We start from the raw sequence: 20,368 nt of genomic DNA, 5'->3' as shown, positions 1-20,368 counted from the left end.
GAAATCAAGTAAAACAAGCAAAGATTCTAAGCGCAAACCTCACCACTATCTAATATTTAAATAGTTGCACGTACTTGAATTACCTACAGAGTGAAATTTGGCCACATAAGGAGTCTGTTCCAGTGTGGGTTCTTAGACAAAGGGGCCTTGCTCTAGGAGAAGCCACTTCATCGCTCCACATTTGTGTGCGTTTGTTCAGTTGACAACCAAGATATTCTAAAGCTAAGCAAAATTAGAAGGGCAATGCAGCTACACAAGCCTCCTATCATTGTAGGCTCTGAAGAAAGTCAATACTCTTAAGAAAGTCAGGGAGATGTTTCCATGGTTTCACCTATGGTCACATTGCTACAACCTTTCCTTCTACCCCAAGATCAACCTGAATGAACAAGATCTTCCAAGTAAAAGAAAATAGACGGTATAGATCTTTTATTTATAGAACTGTTATTTCTCCCTCTTCCTTGTAAGAATCACTGCTAAAACTTCTCTAACTTTATTTTGAATGTATAATGGAAATCTAAATGAATGTACCTAGACTGTGACAACCTTTCACCAGAACAAATGAAATTGCGTGCCATTCTTCTACTTATTCTATCTTGTTGGGAGCAGGTAAGCATGACTATAATAAATCAGAGCTAGTATCTAAGATGGAGTCCACATCTGGAGTTATAATGGCCCGCTTGCTGAGTTCCCCAACAATGCAACAGTGCTTCTCTTCTACATTGATGGCAGCAACATCTTGTGCAAACACGCAATCTAGACCTGCAGAAACCTGCACCCACATCAAAATGGTAAGCATCCCCATCACAGTTTCATGACTAATACTCTTCTCTATATAGTTACTCAAATGATTGAAAGATCAATAGTTTTTCTAGTAGGACTAATTCAGAAACTTGTGTAACACTTGAGATAACAAAAATGTTAATTCTCAAGAAAACTTGTCATTGGAATAAAACAAGAGTTAAGATATGCAAATACACACAAAAGGGAATACGAATCATATGATCAGATTTTCCACTCACATCATAAGTGGTATCACCAAGCTTCAGCTTGACAGCACCACTGCTGTACACCAGCATTTTGCCCATATAACCGGCAGGTAGCTCAGCCAAACCACAGGCATCTTCTGAAGGACCTCTACGTTTAGATGGTTTCGAGCTGCTGGCCATACCCTGCACCTCTTTGTTATCAGATTGCTTTATCATAGGCATGGTTGCTGGTAATTGAAGGAAGAGCATACTTGCTTCTAGATTTTCCTCCTGCCAATCATTCCAAAAAATTATATATAAAGCTTCTCACACAGTTGTTTTTATAGCTCTTACAGTAAGACAATTACCAACCATTAAGCCTAGCTCAACACCAGGATTTGTTGAATTTTCATCATAGTCCATGCTTTCAGAAGCCTCACAAAATTCCTCTTCATCAAGAAGTTCTACAAGTAAAAAAGAGGAAGGTAAATGTCTTTCACAAATAAACACAAAAGGCAAGTTGCAGGGCAAGGGTGCATATATCAGGATCCTTAAAAAAATCAGCATTTGAAGAGAATAGTTAGCCTCCATGAAAAGTGTCAGTATTCTATGTTTTGACTTTAATGTAGTGCATTTGAATATATATATATACCTGGATTTCCAGAATAAGGCCTCCTCAATGGAAGAGTTGCGGGATAGTAACTGTAATAATCCTGAAGTAGCATTCAGAAAAACACAAAATAATAAGCATGGCAAGAGAGGAGATTTAGTATTCAGTCATAGTTTTACCGACCCATGGTTCCTTGTACTCTTTCTCCACTCTTAAGCCTGAGGAAGGTGCAACACCATCTGCAGAAACATATTGGCTAATGATATGCAAGGTAAGTAGCATATTGCACATTGCCAAATGATCACTTACCCCCAGAAGCTGGACCACCATGTCTGTTACCAATGCCACCCCTTGGTGAACCATATGATTTTAAGGGAGTGGATGCACCTCCAAAACCAAATGCAACTTGTGTAGGTGCCACTACAAAAGAAAGAAGTCAAAAATGCTCTGACACTTACTATGGTGTAACAGTTGCTTCCATAGAAAATTCATGAAATGTTCACAATCATGAAAACCATTCAAATGTTAGTAACAACAACAAATACTGGACCTAGTCAACTCATTAAATTGAAAATCATTTCAGCAAACTAAAGGGGCTCAAGATTAAAAATCATAACTATGAAGCAATTCTGGATCATAAGTTAATGCCCATAAGTTGATCCGGCTTTTCAAATTCCAGGACATGGGTCTACTCCATTCTTCCATTAGCATGCAGTGATAATCATCTATGATAAAAAGTTTATTTTGAACCTATGTAGCTACCAGAGAAGAATAGAACAAATATTATGAGAGCTTGTTTCTTGTCCATATGATTTAAAAAAAATAGAGAGAAAGTTTGTTTGTTGATGAGCAAGTCAACCACAGTACAGATCAGAATTATCTATACAACAAATGGCCAACCAAAATTAGAGAACATAAAAGGAAGACAACTTTCCATGTTCAGCTCCATTAGTTAAGTGTTATAGAATCTCCATAACAAAACAGAGAAGTCAAAGTAAACACAGACCTACGCATGGTCCTTTTAACATTATTTTCGAATTGTGAATGTGAATGTGCTATGTACAAGTGTGAGCATGAGTGTGTGTGTGTGTGTGTGTGTGTGAGAGAGAGAGAGAGAGAGAGAGAGAGAGACTGCAGTCAGCTCATTGCAAATCATCTGAAGCAGACAAATGCACATTCAAGTCTCAAAAAAAAAAAAAAATGGCTATGTAATTTATCATTCACTAATGTTTATGGTCTAAATTGCTTCTCTAAAAGCATATTACTAAAACAGGAGGATGATTTGTTGAAGCTACTCCACTACAAAGTAGAAATTTTTTTATTATTAGGAAGACAAAATAAAGGCCACTATAAATGAGGAATTATTAAGTAATAATACAGGAAAAGACACTTACCTTTCTTTTCAGCTTTAGACTTCACCTTTCCAGCAGCTTCCTGTGGATGAAATTGCAATTCTAACATCAGAAAAAGAAAGTACAAGAAAAAACAACTTGCTCCCTCCTCTTCCAAAACATATGAAAACAGAAAGAAAAAGGGCACATACATTGAAGCGTCGCAACAATTCCTGTGCCTGAGCGTCACCAGTATCCACAGTTTCAACCTTCTCACTATAAATATCAGATAAGCACAAGAGAAGTTATGATAAAGTAACACAATGAAATAGGACATGCATGATGTTTGGTTTGGAGCGTATATATTACACTTTAGGCACAGCTGGCTTTGCTCTGCGAGGAGGACCTTTTGGAGCAAATTTAACCTGCATTAGCCCAAAATCAAGTAATCAGAAAAAGTTAGGGATCTTAGACTTCTCAATATGGCTACATTTTGAGAACGGAAGGAAATCAAAGCAAACCTTCCTAGGGGCATTTTCACCAGTTTTGCTCTTAGACTCCGGATCCATCAAATACTGAATGAATAACAATTTTTCTGTCCACAAGCGCATCAAAAATGAAATTAACAGTAATCACAAAAATGGATTGCAAGAACTTAAACGATGAAATTTTAATTTGGATTTATTGATCATTGGCAAATTGGAGTCTGTTTAATAACGACAAGTTGGGCAGCAGAGCAGACCAATGCAAAACTATATACACATGAATGTTATGATCAACTGGCCAACCTCCATTCCCAAGAAAACAAATAACTCATCAGTAACGAACTATGAGCAAGAAAACGATAGCCCACAGAATGCATTAATGAAGGAATGATCCTGACCATTCCACGCCACTTAAAAGAATCAAACGCAAACGGAAACATATATCATAGACAAAAGGACGGACTACCTCAAACTAGAAATACGTACGAGAGAGATTGAAAACGGATTGTATCAGAGGTTATAGGTAGGTTCCTAGGGTTTCTGCGTTCGGTTATTCTCTTGATCCGTCTTGGCGGCACCGTTATTGTAGAACCTCAATGCTTCCATTTTTCTCTTTGCCGCTATTATCGCTCGCTGTGAAGCAGGCTTCTGCAACACGAAGTTACAAGTTTATGCTATATTTTAGGCAAAGCCCAACCAGCCTGGCTTGGAGATCTCTTGAGCTTTAACCTAAAAGCAGTGTGTAACCCGGGCCAGGCCCAGCCCAACCCAACCCCACCCCACCCCGAATGGGAGATCAATGGTCACTCAAGTCACGTTAGTTACTTCAAGGGCTACTTATCCATAACCAAATTCGCTTCGAAGTAGGGGTTCTTCCAAGGGCGGATCTAGAAATTAACGTAGGGTAGCAGGAGGGTTGGGGTGTGGGTCCCATCTCCACTTCCATGTGGCCCCTGCCCGCCCCTCACAAATTGCCATAGCAAGCGACAACGACTGAGGGCGAGTGACAAAATCAAGCATAAACAGGTAAAAAAAAATATGGCCCAAAAGCATTAGCTACCAAATGAGAGAATCACAAAGAGAAAACATACCAGTTGTACAGATCCGAGTTCAGATGAAGCAGATCTGGGTGTTAGCCGTACTGCCGCAGCGAGCAGAAGCAAGAGAGTTAGTGAGCAACAACGAGGGTGAGCGAAAGGGAGGGAAAGGTAGTGAGCAACGGAGCGAGGCTGCCAGCGAGAAGGAGAGAGAGACAGCAAGAGGGAGCGAGGCGCCAAGGGCGAGTAAGCGACGAAACGAGAGGCAGCGAGCAAGAGCGAGAGAGAGGTAACGAGCAAGGGCGAGCGAAAGACCGACGACGGACGGCATGAGCGAGAGCGAGGGAGGAAGAAAGGTTTGGCAGTTTGCAGAGGCCAAAGTGGGTGGGTCGCAAAAACATTGGGTGGGCTGAGCCATGGGCTAGATCCACTTGGGTTGGGCTATTATTAAAAAATTATTTTTTTTATCCTATAAATTTAAATTTGATTGTGGGTCGAGTTGGTCTTCACATATAAATCCGCCCCCGGCCGTTCTTCAAATAGTTGTGATCTATAACACGAATCCAAAATGACACCAAATTAGTGAGTTCAGGGTTATCTACCAATGCCATGCTTTATAAGTTGGATTTTAGAGCAAACGAGCCAAGTGGTTAATGATATTCACGCGCCAGCAATAGGGTGTTAAATTGTATTTTTGGCATAGCAATGACCAAAAAAAGACAAATTATACAAGGTACTCTTCACAGTTAAAAATAATTATAAAAATTATACTTAAAAGTTGAAGTGTAAGAGAATGTAATAAGTATTTCTAAAGTTTAATATTATTTTAAAATATTCTCTTTATTATTAATTAATCCTGTTAAACATTATAAAATAATTAAATTATCCTTATATAAAAATCTCTTTTTCTCTTTTTGCTCTTTTATTTTCTTTTTTTTTTTTCTCTCACAAAGTTGCTCCTTTCATTTTCCCCAACCACAAACCTTCATCCACTATTAAACCCCAATTAAGAAAAATTCCTATTGTTTCAAATATGACATGATAATCACTTATTTTCATTAATTTCTTCTTCTTCTTCTTCTTCTTCTTCTTCTTCTTCTTCTTCTTCTTCGTCTCTCTCTCCATTTGTTTTCAATATGCAAGCATGAGCACTAATAATGGTTGCTGACTAGCGACTGATCATCATCGGTTTTTTTTTTTGTTTTCTATTAATTCTTTGCCAAACTAAAACATCATATTTTTTTTACGAGGACTAAATTGTCATTTTGCCATCTTATATAAGGATACTTTCAGCTATTTTCAAAACATAAAGGGTATTCTTTATAATTAGGCCAAACTTGAAGACTAGTTGTGTAATTTACTCAAAAGAAAAACAGAGGCGCAGGATAAGACATGTTCAAGGGATGTCATCTACCAACAAAAAACATACCACAGAATCTAGCACCAAAAAAGAACAGAAAAAGAAAACATGAGGGGTTTTGTCCCAACCATTCATTCAACTGAAAGGGGAATAAGGAAAGGAATAAGATCTGGGAAAGGGATATATGTTTGTGTTGCTTCCTTGCTTGCTTGTTCCCCATCCGTCCTTCACTCGACACAACATTACATTACATATGATTTAACCCCAAAAAAACAGCACAGCAGCTCTCTTTCTCACAACTCCTCACTCTCTCGGCCCTACCAAAAAGGGTTTAGACATAAAGAAATTTCAATGTCAGGATTACAGATACACTGGAATCGATTTCAGTTACTGTAATTATGGGGCACTGAAGAAGTCGTGAGAGGAGTTTGGTGTGGAGATGGAGAGCTGGGTAGTTGAAACCGGCATAAAACTGCAAGATTTGTCCTCAGAATGGAGCCATGGATCTTGGTTCTTGGGGCCATCGTCCAGAAAATGGTGCATTACTTTCTCAACCTTCTCATTGCCCAAATGGAAACGCTGATCTTGTTCTTGTTTTGGGGCATCAGAGAGTCCTTGAAGCTGCAAGAAAGGATGCCCGCTCTGTAAAGCAGAGCCAGTTCTTTGTTTCAAATGAGCCGTTGAAGAAGAAGAAACCATTGTTAGTTGCCAAGGAATTGGATTGTTGTCCATGGAAGATGCGGAAAACAAAGCATGCTCACCAACCTCCTCTTTCACGCCACAAACATACCTGCAACGAAGAATTACTCCGCCATGAACAGAACATGAAAACAATGAAAAGTTTTAATAGCAGAGGCATCTTAAACAGACCTGTAATCTTTATGTGGGTTCAAGAGTTGTTGGGTTGGAGGAGATGAATGAGGAAAGAGGAAACAGTGAGGTGGGTTGTTGCAGAGAGAGTGGTTTGGCCTTGAAGAAGACGATATTGACGGATTAGATGGTGGTGGTGGTGGTGGTGTTGCCATAATTTCCACAGGCTTTCTTGAACGGTTTCTGCCTCTGTGCATGTGTCTCTCGCAGTATTTGGAATCTGGGTAAGCTTCTTTTGAGCATCTCCATTTCTTCCCATCTGTTCTCCGGCACCTTCCCGGCTCTGGATCAATTTTCCTCCCCAAACCCGTCTCGAAACAGCTCCATCCCGCTGCACCCACAAATCACCTGGATCAGATTTCTATGTTTTCCCAAGAAAATGAAAGAAAATATGTAGAAAAGAATAGAAAGGTGGGCTTACTGTGTTGAGGTTGGTGGAGGATGAGGTTTGATTCCAAGCTTCTCCTGATGTTGAAGAGGAGATCAGGAGGAATGGGGATGCTGGAGACCATGTACTTGTAAACAAGAGCTTGGTGTTCAAGTTCTTGCCATTGATTTGGGGTGAAAGGGAACCTATTATTTCCACTCATCACTGAGAAACAGATCTCCGAGAGAGAGAGAGAGAGAGAGAGAGAGAGATGAGAAGGTGAGTTTGAGAAGGGGGACTAAGGAGAGGAGAGGGGCTTTGTGGGTTTTTCTTCTGTTTTTCAATATTTTAGGGCAAGGATAGAGTAGAGTAGGGTAGGGTAGGGTAGGTATATTTATTTCAGGGCCGTTTGGGTTGCAGAATCTTCTTGTGGGCATGGGGATGGATGGATGGCTCTGATCAGATCAGAGTGCTTTCTTCCTGGCTCTGGGTTCGGGTGTCTGATGCATGATCTTCTCTGCTGCAGTGCTGCCTGTGTGTGGCAGCTATTGTCTCTCTGCCATCTGACTATACGGAAACCCATAAACTAAAGGTGAAGGGAGGATTAAACAAAGTCACTGTTTTTATATAATGGCACCGTGAGGGTGCCTGCATCATGACCAGATTTTGTAGGGATTCTCAGCTTTACTTCTACCCTCTCTCTCTCTCTCCCTCACTTTTACTTTCCCATCTGAATTTTCATCTTTAGTTATAGTTCAGACGAAAAATATCTCCGCTCGTAAATTAAGTAATCTCTTTAAGAGCATTGTTCTTACTTTTAATCAGTCTTAAATTTGAATAAAATAAGGGATTAGTCAGGTAACCAATAAGAGTAAAACTCATTAGATCATATTCTTGAATTCTAGGTAATAAAAGTCTAAAATTGGTACAGCAATAAAAATGGAAGGGTCAGGTCAAGTCAATGGGCACAATGATGACTTCCAAGCCTTCATAGAATCAGAATTCATAAATATTATTTCAAGACGATGACTAAATTTATAAAATTAAATAGCATAAACGAATCTTTTCAGCAAACTAACGATGTGTAATCGAGTCATCTGTTGGGATTAAGATTGCCTAGTAGAAGACATATTGTATCTACAATAGTACAATTGCCTGAATTTTTAGAATGAAAATTCTCAGACATGCCGTGCACTCACTGCCCGAGGCGCAGTCCTCGTCTGCTGGAAGGCTGAAACTTGAACGACATGGAAAGGACACTGTCTTTTCTCTTCTTTCCCCCCACCCCCTCTCTGAAAATTTTAAAGCTAAGCAATCGCAGGTAGATTTCTTTGAATAAATACCCTTTTCAACTTGCCCAGAACAAAGCATTAACTGACTGGGAAGAAGGGGTGCACGGTCACAAGCACAATATTGCCACTCGCCTCACTGCACAAAGCAGTCTGTAAACATCCCCAGAACCAAATTTGATTTTCCCAACCATATTTCCTCAGCAGGTCATGGGCCCTGAATGTTTGAATACTGGGACAAGGACAAGGACAGAAAAATTTAAGCGCTGAACATCAACTATAAAAGGCCAAAGCTGTTCCAATTGGGAAGATAAACATTTTATGGGGGGACAAGTAGTATTATTGCATCTGCGAAGAGAAAGCCATACAACTACTAGATACACAGTTGTACTGTCAGTTTATGAATGCGTGAAGGTTAAATCACCATCACACTAGGGACCCAGAAAGCCCACAGAGAATCAGCAACTTCATTCACCTTGGACCACCACTACAAATCTCAAGGGGCGGTTGGGAAACATTTATTCCACATCTCAAACAAAGTTGGATTTCAAGGAGTAATGGCCCGCAACTGACCCCTCCTCCCTCTATGTCTTAAACTCCCAATTCCTTGAGGGTCGGGAAGTAAATCGTCCTTGTATGCAACATTATTTTTTGTTTTTCAAATGAACTGTTTCTGGAACTTGAACTCGTGAATTTCCAAATATAAAAAAGCAATCAAAAACAGTGTAAATATCAAATACAATGTCTCTTCAACCTTGTAGGAAAACTGGATATATTCACCATATACAAATGTAAAGTCGTACCAAGACAACAGACGCAAAACTTTTCTTTCATTAACTATATGTTTACATTGCAGTGATGTTAAGAGGACAAGACAAGAAAACAAAAAGAAACAAACAAGAAAAGAAAAAGAAACAGAGTAAAACTCATTTAAAAATGTGTGCTACATACAATAGTTATAAGTTACAGAACTTGCGTTCTGGACCTGGGAAATGAAATTGTATATTGCCAGCCAACCGTGGATGGTATTGTTACTCCTTCTGGAAGAAAGAGAGTACAAGATCCGTATGTACAGAGAACAGCTGTGTGTCCAAAAAAAGCTGAATCACAGAACAAGAGGAAGAAACAACAGATTAATATGCTTTCTACATGTATTGCCCATCACTGTTACAACGTGACGTGCAGTAAGAGAACAGAAGGTAATTGTACATCCACTGAAAACCACAAGGAACTTGTCTGGAAACATCGATAAGCAGTAGAACCTTAGCTACAACCATCCCAAATCAAATGTAAAAGAAAATAGAATATCAGACTAAGCCCAACAGACAGAGTTGACCTAACAACAGAACATTGAGGATGCCCAGAACACCAGCATACAATTTCAGGAGGAGCAATATGAAAGAGAATCATATCAAATCATCAATAAGCTAAAAATGCAATGGTGTCAATGTGTGAAAACAAATTCCCAGACTTAAATTCAGCAGGATAATAAATAGCATATGAACAGAGTCTACCTTCATAAACGGCCGGTCACGACTGGGAAATGACTCGATGAAACTCTCCTTCAAAAGCAATGACACCTAGATGTCAAACAAACAATTAAGATGTCAATTGCCGAGCAATTCTTTTAATATCAGTTCTGTAGCATGGGGCAGCATTCATCTATAGATTATTAACAACCGTGTAAATGACTGATAATGAATCCCTGTGCTGTCCTTTGTAGGAGGGTTGTAGACAAATAAGACCACAGGTTCATAACTAAAACTGAAAAGGTAGCAGATGTTTTGCAATTGGGGAAAAAATATTGCTCACATCTCTATTCAAGAATACCTTCAACTCAGATGGTTAAGGATGCTGCCCAATAATTTTTCTTAACATCAAAGCACAAAAAGTATCTTTGTGATTAATGAAGGCATGTGTTTATTTATTTTCCTTTTTGGGTTGTGGGTGGGGTATCAATAATTTTCCTTCTCTGGTAGTCAGTATGGGTGATTTTTGGAAGGGGGTTATTGTAGGTGTGTATGGTTCCCAGTGAGGTATTGGACCACAGGCCTCATTAGGTCTTCTTTTATGGGGTAGGTTATGGAAGGGGATTACAGAGGAGAAAGTATGAGTGATTTTTCAAGTTCATGGCATTCAAGGTTGATAGTGGGGATATATAGTTAGATTCGGCTAGATAATTGCTGTGGTCACAAACCATTATGTGGCTTGTTTCCTAACCCCTTCCAGTTGGCAAGTAGGAATAATGCTGTGGGTGATTGTTGTTCTCTCCACTCTTGGAAAGCTTGTGTGTGTCCAAAATTTAGGTGAAATTTCACAACTAGAAAATTGAATCTACAATAGTTTGTTTCGAACATCCAGAAGGTGGATTTTGGCATGGCAGAGGGTGCAAATAAATAGGTTTGCAGTTCGTCCAAAAGGTGGTGTCTTTTTGTTAGGTCATTCTACAAATTTTTTGTGACAAAAGAAGAGTCCCTAGGAAGATTTTATGGAGGTTGAGTTCCTCTCAAGGTGGTCTTTTTTGTCTAGACAGCCTTATTGGTTTCTTTCTTATCTGAACAGTCTTGCTTGGTTCAAGTCACGTAGCTCCTAGCTAATATCTCTGTAGATCACCTCATCTTACATTTGCTGGTGACATTTACAGCCTTTCTTTTCCCTTTTGCTATACAATGGATGATGCCAGCTTCTCTAATTGATTCTCGAGTATATGGAGTTGGCCTTGTCTCAGCAGAAGATAGAAACATGTTTGGAGGGCTATTCTTTATATCATTAGGTGACATGTTTGGTGTGCAAGGAATTTGAGTGCTTCTGAGGATGTGGAGTTTCAGAATGTTTATCTTCAGAAAACCACTCCTATTTCTCTGAGGAGGATGCCTCCTTATAAGTAATAACTGTGCTTCCATTACCTATCAAAAAAAATAAAAACTGTGCTTTCTTTTGTATAGGATTCACACCCTTTTGGCAGTTTTTTCTTCTATATATTTTGTTACTTAACAAGAAAATATGTTATACAAAGCAAAACTACCCCTCCCCTCAAAAAATAAATACATAAATAAAAAAGAGGCAACAGCCTTACTGCAGATATTTTTTGGGAAAGATTTCTGTATAGATGGGGGCACAACCCAACAACAGATGGAATTTTACTTTTTTTTTCTTAGTTCCTGTTTTGTATTTGCTTTCATGAATGTGATTGCATCCCTTTCTTGATTAAGTTATTTTATTAAAAAGAAAAAAGAGGGCATCATTAAATAACAATCAGCCAAACAAAGTCAAATTGCAAAGCTTTTCCCTGTCAGGAACTCTGAGAAACCTTTTCAGAAGGTTATGGAGTTATTTTCAGTTAATTTTTTCTCCATCACTTTTCCCACCATGATTGTTGAAGGTCACTGGCGATTGACTCCCAAAGGCACAGACACAGGGGCATAACTTTGTTATGCTTTTACATGTACTTTGATATAAGAGGAAAGTAAAACCCATATGCTGAAACATGAACAAAGTTCTCTCATGTTCGGGTCATTGAAGAACACAATGCACTTATATGGGCTCAGGTCAGGTCAAAAAGCTGAATGTTTGAATAAAGCACCAAAATGTACCAAATTATTTGAGGGGGTTTTTCGGCTTGGGTCAGAAGGGCAAGTTCGCCATGAATAACCCAATTTCATCTATTCCTCATTTAAGCTTTTATTTACTCTTTTCTTTTTTTTTCCATTTTGAAATCTTTTTGGATAGATGAGCCCCCCCCCCCCCAAAAAAAAAAAACACACACACAAACCAAACAAAACCAAAAAAATAAATAAGCAAATAACTTCTAATGAATTACACTAAATTCATAGGGTAGAATAACTTAATATGAGGGGCATAGCATATACTAAATTTGTTCGGGCAAGCAAAACATACACGTTGATCGAAACAAGTTGATTAAATTAAAATGGTTAATTAAAATCTGAAAGAAGACCCAATAGGTTTGTACATATTCTTCCATATTTAAATTCTGTATACATTGAAATGTATTCTTAAGTAAAAGGAAAATCAGACCGTAGTTCAATATTGTTAAGAGAGAGAAAATTAGAAGAGACAGACAAAAACATCCAATGAGAACAAACATAAGGAAGACAAAAACATATCAAGCCTTAATCCCATTATGTGGGGTTGGCTACATGACTTTTAACACGCCAACCATTTTTATTTCTAACCTCAATCATCTGTAAGGACCATATAACTGATATTATATCTAAGAGTCCCTCATCAAGTTTGTCTTAGTTTTTCTCTCTTTTACTAACTATTTGTTCCATTCCAACCATTTTTCTCAAAGAAGTCTATTAATCTTCTTCTCACATGATTAAACCATCTTAATCATGTCTAAATTGAAACATCTGATCTTTGATAAGAGCCATTTTGATCTTATTACAAATAATCTCATTTTTAAGTTTATTTTTTCCCTATGGGTGAACGTCCATCTCAACATCCTCACTTTCATTGCACTCATATTTTGCATATATTGGTATTTTACTACCCATCATTTCATGCCACACAACAAAGCTAGTCTTGTAACTGTATTATAAAATTTTTCTTAACAAAATCTTACATCACATACATAAGATGCACTTTTCCATTTTAACCATCATGCCTTAATTATATAAGTATCAACCTCATCAATCTCCTATCTTTTTGGATGATTGAAACAAGATATCTAAATTTATCTTTTCTTAGTATGACATGATCTTCAAGTTTCACCATACCACCATACCACCATCCACACCTATATTTTTACTATACTTGCATTCCACATATTCAATTTTCAACATGCTTAAATACTCAAGATTCTAGAGTGTTCCTCCATATCTCAAGGTTAGCACTCTCATCTTCTTTTGTCTAATCAACCAACACAATGTCATTTGCAAATAGCATACACCAAGGCACCTCTGCCAAGATATATTTAACAAATACAAGGAAACATAAAAGAATAAAGCATTTCCGCTTCATAAAGTCAAAACAAAAGACAAAAGAAAGTAAAAGTAAAGAAATAACGGGAGAAAAGATAGAGGACAAAAAAATAGATGAAATTTGGAATGTCAAAGATAATTCAACTGAAAAAACAAAAACTCATAAAATTACAATTTCTACTACTAATTTATATAGAGATTACAAAGTTTTAACCATGGGGAGTGTTGGAAGTCTCGTATTACTATGAACAGGTGTCGCATTTGCAGCTGTTACAGCTGGAAATGAACAGCTATGCTTATTTTGTAAAGATTAACTTACTGGTATAGGATTATGGAAGACTGCTCCTACGGAGGAAATCAGGGAAAACAGCAATTATTGATTGGAAGTTATATCTTGTATATAGGCTGTAATTAGAAGATTATTTCCTTGTATATAGCTTCTGCTGGAATTATGCTGCTCTAATCCTGATCCTAGAATATTCTAGGATCAGTGTTTTATGTAAATAATATGTAAATATAGAAAGTTAATAAGGGTAGGATGCTGTCATTTATTTCCTTCCTTCTTTGCTAATAATCCTCTCCTTAAAAGAGGATGTTGTACACATTCGTTAGTATGAAATTAAAACATTTCTGGGTCTAATTTCTAAGTGTTTCCTTTTCTAGACTTCTAATCTGTAAATACCAATGATATAAATAAGAGGATTGTTGAGAGGTAGGGTGTCCTTTTCTACCCTTTCAAATTAGCCTAATTGTCTGCTATTGCAACATGGTATCAAAGCCACAATTTGGCTGGATTCAAAAAGACATATATGAGCAAGAAAAATGTCAAAAGAGGAGGTTCGATCTTCCAGTGTTATAGGACTGCAGCAGCATTGAGTGAAGGAACTAAGGCTGCGGTACCCACTGAAAACCCTTTCCTTATGATTAGCCCAGTGAAGCTCGATGGGAGTAATTAACTAGCATTGTCATGCTCCTGCAAACTATTCATCAAGGCTCGTGGATTGGAAGACTATATTACTGACATGGGAAATAGAAAACTCCTTAGTAATGTCTTGGGCTGATCACCTCAATGCAGCCAAGCATTGCAAAGGGTTATTTGCTGCTGGACACTGCCTGGAAAATCAGGAATGCTGCATCCCAGACTTACTCTCAAGTTGGGAATGATGCAAAAGTCTATGAGATAAGGAAAAAGGTGTATGGAACAAAGCAAGGTGAGTGGTCAGTATCCCAATATTATGCAGAATTAAATAATTTATGGCAAGAGCTAGATTATTATCAGGATTTCCAGGCTGAGTGCCAAACTGATGCATCTAAGGTGCAGAAAATGATAGACAAGGAAAGAGTCTTTGATTTCCTTTCCGGTTTGAATGTAGAATTTGATCAAATGAGAATTCAGATTCTAGGAAGAGACCCCTTCCCTACCCTACTACAAGCTTACTCATACGTGCAACAAGAAGCCAGCAGGAGAAGTGCTATGCTCCTACCTGCCACAAACAGTAGATCAGCCATGGTGGTAAAGCCTTCATTCGACAGGACTTCTGCCAGCCCCCTCAACAAAGATCTACTGAGATTTGATTTCTGTGGGAAGCCTAGGCATACAAAAGAAAATTGCTAGTCTCTACATGGTAGACCCAATAGAGGAAAGGGAAAAAGACACGAAGGGCGTCCACAAGCACATATATCAAAGACTGCCCAAGCAGAGGCTGAGCCACGTGCTAAGACTGAACCAACCAACCTTTCAACATAAGAGGTAGTTTTTCTGCAGCAGTTGATGACTAAGCTTAAGATGGAATCAACTGATCCAAGTTCCTCCTCTCCTACAATTCCTTCATCTCACTATGCCCAAGCAGGTAAAGCTGGTAATGTTCCTAGTCAAGGTACTGTTACAGCACTCCATACTTCAACTTCCTTAGAAAAACCACATTGGATTATAGACTTTGGAGCCCTCTAATTCCTATCTGACCTATATTCCATGCTTTGGCAGAGACAAAGTCAAAATTGCAGATGACACTCTTTCTTCCATTTTTGGAAAAGGGTCCATTAACTGCAATCAAAACCTTAACTTTACTCTGTACTTCATGTCCCTAACTTTGCAGAGAACCTGTTATCTGCGAGCTCTATTACTAATGACTTAAACTGTAAAATTAATTTCCCCCTACTAATGACTTATCTGTGAGTATTTTCCAGGAAGTGAGCACAGGGAAAACGATTGGCTCTGGTAGACTAGTTGATGGCTTGTACCTACTGGACAATGATTCTATCTCTCAGCCTGACCAGCAAGCCCTAACAGCTAGCCACTTAACCTCAGCCAAGAAGCAGCTAATGAAGCGGCATCAAAGACTAGGTCCTCCTTTTTCAGTGTAGGGAAACTTGTTCCAGGTCTAGCAAAACAATGCAGTCTGAGAAATGTGTTTTGTGAGGCTTGTGAGTTTGCTCAACACACAAGACATGTTTACCCTGTTACTAATAATAAAAGTTCTAAACCTTTGATGATTGTTCATTCAGATATTTTGAGACCTAGTAGGACTAAATCTCTTACTGGTTGTAGATGGTTTATAAAATTTATTAATGCTTTAGTCGAACCACTTGGGTATATCTTATGACAAGTAAAAGTGAGGCTGGTAGCTGTTTTCAGACATTCCACAAAATGGTCACCACTCAGTTTGATGCAAAAATCCAGATCCTGAGAAGTGATAATGGGCTAGAGTATAGGGATAAAAACTTTCAAGAGTATCTAAGGGAATAGGGTATCATACATCAAACTAGTTGTGTAGATACCCATGCTCAGAATGGGGTAGCAGAAAGGAAGACTAGGCATCTCTTGGAAGTGGCTAGGTCTCTCCTATTCACCATGCATGTTCCAAAGACTTATTGGGGAGATGCTGTCCTCATAGCTGCCTATCTCATTAACAGAATGCCCCTTATGACCCTTAATTTCAGAACCCCTTTGGAGCTGTTACTGGGAACATCAACCTATACTATCCCTCCCAAAGTTTTTAGCTACACATGGTTTGTAAGGAATCACGCTCCTACAGCACGTAAGCTAGATCCTAGAGCCCTCAAATGTATATTTATTGGATATTCATTGGTAAGTATGGATGTTACCTTCAGGGAAGATGAGAGCTATTTTCAGTATGTCCCGTCACCTCTTTGGGGGGAGAGTTCAAGAGATTGGAAACAGGAAGAGACGCCAGTAAGATCTCCATATCATCATATGCAATGGGCTGGAACTATGGAGATTATAAAAACTGCTAGTAGTAATGATATAACTGAGGGGGAGGAAGATAAGGATATGTTGTATATGGGATTGTTGGAAATTGATGAAGAAGCCGTTGGTTCTGAGAAGCCAAGCATGGAGAAAGGAGCAAGGGATGCAGGTGAGAAATCAAGTCAACTGGTTGACGGGATCACAAATACAACAGATTTGACAAAGGGGAGGTACTGACTTATTTCCACAGGAAACAAACCACTCAACACACGTTACCTAGCCAAAAGGATTCCCTGGATTCCACTGATATTAGTAAGTACCCCACTGACCCTAAATCTCATGTTTATAATCAAATCCCTGTAACTAATCTTGAGCTTGATTCTACATTTAGTCTCTTTGATTTGGATCTTCCTATAGCTATCAGAAAATGAGTTAGGAGTTGTTACTCAGCATCTTATCTCCAATTCTGTTACCTATAATTCTCTGTCAGTTTCCTACAAAAATTTCCTTCTTCCTTGGAGTCAATAACAGTGCTTACAGACTGGAAACAAGCTATCACTGAGCCACAAGGGAGAGATGCTATGGTGAAGGAAATGAAAGCGTCGGTGAAAAATAAAATGTGGGTACTCACTGTGCTGTCAGCTGGTGAGAAACCAGTAGGCTATAAGTGGGTATTTACAATTAAATATAAAGCTGATGGGACAGTAGAAAGATACAAGGCAAGGCTGGTGGATAAGGGGTCACTCAAACCTATGGAGTGGACTATGAGGAGACCTTTGCACCAATGGCAAAGATGAACCCAGTGCAAACCCTACTGTCTTGTGCAGCCATATTGGACGGGGATTTATGCCAACAAGATGCCAAAAATGCCTTTTTACATGGAGAACTGGAAGAGGAAGTGTATATGGAGGTTCCTCCAGGTTTCAACAATCAGAAAAACTGGGGAAGGTCTGTAGATTAAAGAAGGCACTGTATGGTCTAAAACAGTCTCCTACAACCTGCTTTGACAGATTTAGTAAGGCTGTAATCAAGTTTGGATATCAGCAAAGCAATGCTGATCATACTATGTTCTTTAAGAGGGAAGGAAACATGTTAAAAGAGTTTTGCATAGAGTCGATTGTATCTAGAAGAGAGGATGCATGCAGTCCTGTGAAGGAGTGGTTCACCCAAGAGACTAAGTAGTGTAGGATGTTTTTTCTACGTACATTATAAGGGGCATTTTAGACTTTTGTATAGGTTTAAAATAATCCCTCATAGCCAGCACCCCAAACCTCTATAAATAGAGGGGAAAAGCACTAGTCTCAGGCATCCAAAACATTCTGATCATTGAGAATTCCTTGAGCGCTTGAGTGCAGTGTAAAAGAGAGAAAGATTGTGAGAGTTGTTCTTGGAGCAACCTTTTGTAATCTCTTGGGAAGTTTGTACTTGGGAGTGCTGGAAAGAGGGATTGTTGGGGCAATGTACTGCATATGATTGGCCGGTTTCTAGTGGATTGTTGTGTGCCTTGGGTAACTGGATGTAGGGCCAAACATTGGCCTGAACTAGTATATAATTCTTGGTCTTCTTGTGCGGTGTGCTTGTTCCTTTACAGATTTATATTTTTATGTTCTTTCGTCTGTTTTTTTTTTTTATTTCTGGTTATATTTCTGTCCAAATTACATTGCAATCGGGTGTGTTGAGGGTGTGAGAGTTGGCAAGAACCGATCCTATTATGCTCCTAATTTTTAACAAAACAAGATAAATGTTCTCATTGTGTATGTTATGTTGATGATATAATGGTGACAGGAAATGACTCTAATGGGATACAACAATTGAAAAAATATTTGGGAGAAGAATTTGAAATCAAAGAACTTAGTAAGCTAAGATACTTCTAGGGAATTGAAGTTGCTAGATCAAACAAAGGCATCTTCATTTCCTAAAGAAAGTATGTCCTAGATCTATTGGAAGAAACAGGTATGTTAGGGTGTAAGCCAACCGATTCTCCTATTGAAGTCAACCACTGGCTCAAGGTTGATGAAGGAGAAAATGTGGATGAAGGCAGGTATCAAAGATTAGTAGGAAAACTAATATACTTTGTCTACTACTAGACCTAATATTGCTTATGTAGTGGGGGTTGTGAGTCAATTTATGCAGAATCCTAGGTCTGTTCACATGGAAGCGGTAAACAAAATCTTAAGGTATCTAAAATTAGCTCCTGGGAAAGGTATAATGGCTTCTAATCAAAGCCATTTGAATATTGAGGGGTATACAGATATAGATTGGGCTAGTTCCCTAGATGATAGAAGGTCAACCTCAAGCTACTACACCTTTGTTGGAGGTAACCTACTTACATGGACAAATAAAAAATAGTCAGTTGTGGCTAGGACTAGTTCTGAAGCTGAGGTATATGGCAATGGCCCTAGGTGTATGCGAGCTATTATGGGTAAATAAAGTCATGGAAGAACTGGGATTTCCTAGAAAAAGGCCAATATTACTGTACAGTAACAGTAAAGTTGCAATAAGTATTGCTGGTAACTCTGTTCAACATGATAGAACCAAACATATAGAGATTGATCGACACTTTATAAAGAAGAAGCTCACGAATGGCTAGTTATGCATCCCATTTGTTCAGTCTAAGCATCAACTGGCACACTTTCACTAAAGCATTACACAACAAGGGCTTCCTGTTCATAATCTACAAGATGAACATGAAGGACATTCATACACCACCTTGAGGGGGAGTGTTGGAAATCTTGTATTGCTACATACAGCTATTACAGCTGTAAATGAACATCTATGCTTATTTTGGAAAGATTTTGACTTATTGGCACAAGATTATGGAAGACTGATTCTATGGAGGAAATCAAGGAAGACAACAATTATTGATTGGAAGTTATATCTTGTGTATAGGTTGTAATTAGAATATTATTTCCTTGTATATAGTTTCCTTTTCTAGACTCCTGATCTGTAAATACCAATGATATAAATAAGAGGATAGCCAATAGGTAGGGTGTCTTTTTCTACACTCTCAAATTAGCCTAATTACCTGCTATTGCAACAAGGAGAACATATGAAAAGAGAAGAAAAGCATTGGATGCAATAAATTTTATCCCATATAGAAATTTCTTATCTGTTTTGGTGGTTTGAGTGTGTTGTGTTTTTATATTGTACAAGTTGGTTTCACAATATAGGGTGTCTTTTTCTACCCTCTCAAATTAGCTTAATTGTCGGCTATTGCAACAGGGAAAACATATGAAAAGAGAATAAAAGCATTGGATGCAATAAATTTTCTCTTATAGGAATTTCTTATTTGTTTTGGTGGCTTGAGCGTGTCATGATTTCATGTTGTACAAGTTGGTTTCACAATACCATGTAATGAAACACAACCACGTCAATAAGGAAAAATGCATTTGGTACCCCCAAAGGTTTAGCCTAAATGCAATTTATTAAAACCCTTGAGGTTCTGAAAATAGCATAGACTTCCCTTGAATTTATAAGCCTTGTTGCACTAAACTCCTGACCAAAACACACACTGTGTGTGTGTGTGTGATTGGCTAGACCTTAATCAACGGTGTTGTTTGTTGAGAAATTTGGTGTTTTGATTTAATGAGAAATAATATTGGTAAATTTGGCTCAATGATGATAACTAAAACAATTGGATAAGTTCTTGAGTTTGATAAAATTTTAATCAAGTAATCCATTATGGATAATCAAGTAATGAGCTTAGAATAATCGAGTATGTGAATGATCAGATGGGCTTAAGTAATTTTTTTCATTAATCAAGTAAGCAATTTGTATGACCAAGTAATGCTCAGTATAATCCAAAACTAATTGATAACAAATGTAGGAATAATCACGTAAAGATAAAGAATACTCGACTAACTTAACCCTAGTACTTGAGTATGTAATGCAATTCTCTGTCAT

General features: G+C 38.3%; 3 protein-coding genes across 11 annotated transcripts in view; all 3 read right to left on the bottom strand.

Moving 5' to 3' along the window:
* Positions 1-384: 384 nt before the first annotated feature.
* LOC127805930 (uncharacterized) lies at positions 385-4,070 on the bottom strand. 2 transcript variants are annotated; one of them, XM_052342778.1, is made up of 11 exons: positions 3,858-4,070; positions 3,428-3,501; positions 3,276-3,331; positions 3,119-3,182; positions 2,970-3,009; positions 1,885-1,995; positions 1,759-1,814; positions 1,618-1,678; positions 1,338-1,429; positions 1,020-1,256; positions 385-769 (listed from the first exon to the last, which is right to left on the bottom strand). In XM_052342778.1, exons 2-11 carry the CDS (start codon positions 3,473-3,475, stop codon positions 617-619), a joined length of 918 nt encoding a protein of 305 aa, XP_052198738.1. In that variant the 5' UTR covers positions 3,476-3,501; positions 3,858-4,070; the 3' UTR covers positions 385-616. The 2 variants fall into 2 exon arrangements, with proteins under 2 accessions (XP_052198738.1, XP_052198736.1); XM_052342776.1 differs by having other exon boundaries at positions 3,878-4,070.
* Positions 4,071-5,884: 1,814 nt separating this feature from the next.
* Positions 5,885-7,935, bottom strand: LOC127806436 (growth-regulating factor 1-like). Its single transcript, XM_052343733.1, has 3 exons — positions 7,080-7,935; positions 6,659-6,989; positions 5,885-6,578 (listed from the first exon to the last, which is right to left on the bottom strand). Exons 1-3 carry the CDS (start codon positions 7,246-7,248, stop codon positions 6,185-6,187), a joined length of 894 nt encoding a protein of 297 aa, XP_052199693.1. The 5' UTR covers positions 7,249-7,935; the 3' UTR covers positions 5,885-6,184.
* A 402-nt stretch (positions 7,936-8,337) lies between these two features.
* The window catches only part of LOC127806434 (uncharacterized), a 70,577-nt gene continuing 58,546 nt past the window's right edge, over positions 8,338-20,368 (bottom strand). For 5 of the 8 annotated variants that reach the window (XR_008024415.1, XR_008024414.1, XR_008024416.1 and 2 more), the window contains one exon: positions 9,829-9,894. Coding sequence is in view for 3 of the 8 variants with exons in the window: in XM_052343728.1 (XP_052199688.1) it covers positions 9,346-9,414; positions 9,829-9,894 (135 nt within the window). In the remaining 5 variants the exon portion in view is untranslated. Of the gene's footprint in view, positions 8,547-9,127; positions 9,415-9,828; positions 9,895-20,368 lie in introns of those variants that run through there. The other 3 variants (XM_052343728.1, XM_052343729.1, XM_052343730.1) reach the window with 2 other exon arrangements.

This window comes from Diospyros lotus, chromosome 7 (genome assembly GCF_014633365.1).
Source record: "Diospyros lotus cultivar Yz01 chromosome 7, ASM1463336v1, whole genome shotgun sequence".
NCBI classification, from domain to species: domain Eukaryota; kingdom Viridiplantae; phylum Streptophyta; class Magnoliopsida; order Ericales; family Ebenaceae; genus Diospyros; species Diospyros lotus.
The sequence above is the reverse complement of the archived record's forward strand: the minus strand, read 5'-3'. Positions and strand labels throughout refer to the sequence as shown.

Bases quoted from the DNA above. Each gene is read 5' to 3' on its own strand.
- LOC127806436 (XM_052343733.1), bottom strand. From the start codon at position 7,248: ATGAGTGGAAATAATAGGTTCCCTTTCACCCCAAATCAATGGCAAGAA. The intron at 6,990-7,079 runs GTAAGCCCACCT...TTGTGGGTGCAG, and splicing joins CCTCCACCAACCTCAACACA to CGGGATGGAGCTGTTTCGAG. The intron at 6,579-6,658 runs GTCTGTTTAAGA...TCTTCGTTGCAG, and splicing joins AACCCACATAAAGATTACAG to GTATGTTTGTGGCGTGAAAG.
- LOC127805930 (XM_052342778.1), bottom strand. From the start codon at position 3,475: ATGGATCCGGAGTCTAAGAGCAAAACTGGTGAAAATGCCCCTAGGAAG. The intron at 1,996-2,969 runs GTAAGTGTCTTT...TTTCTTTTGTAG, and splicing joins GTCTAAAGCTGAAAAGAAAG to TGGCACCTACACAAGTTGCA. The intron at 1,815-1,884 runs GTAAGTGATCAT...ATGTTTCTGCAG, and splicing joins TGGTGGTCCAGCTTCTGGGG to ATGGTGTTGCACCTTCCTCA.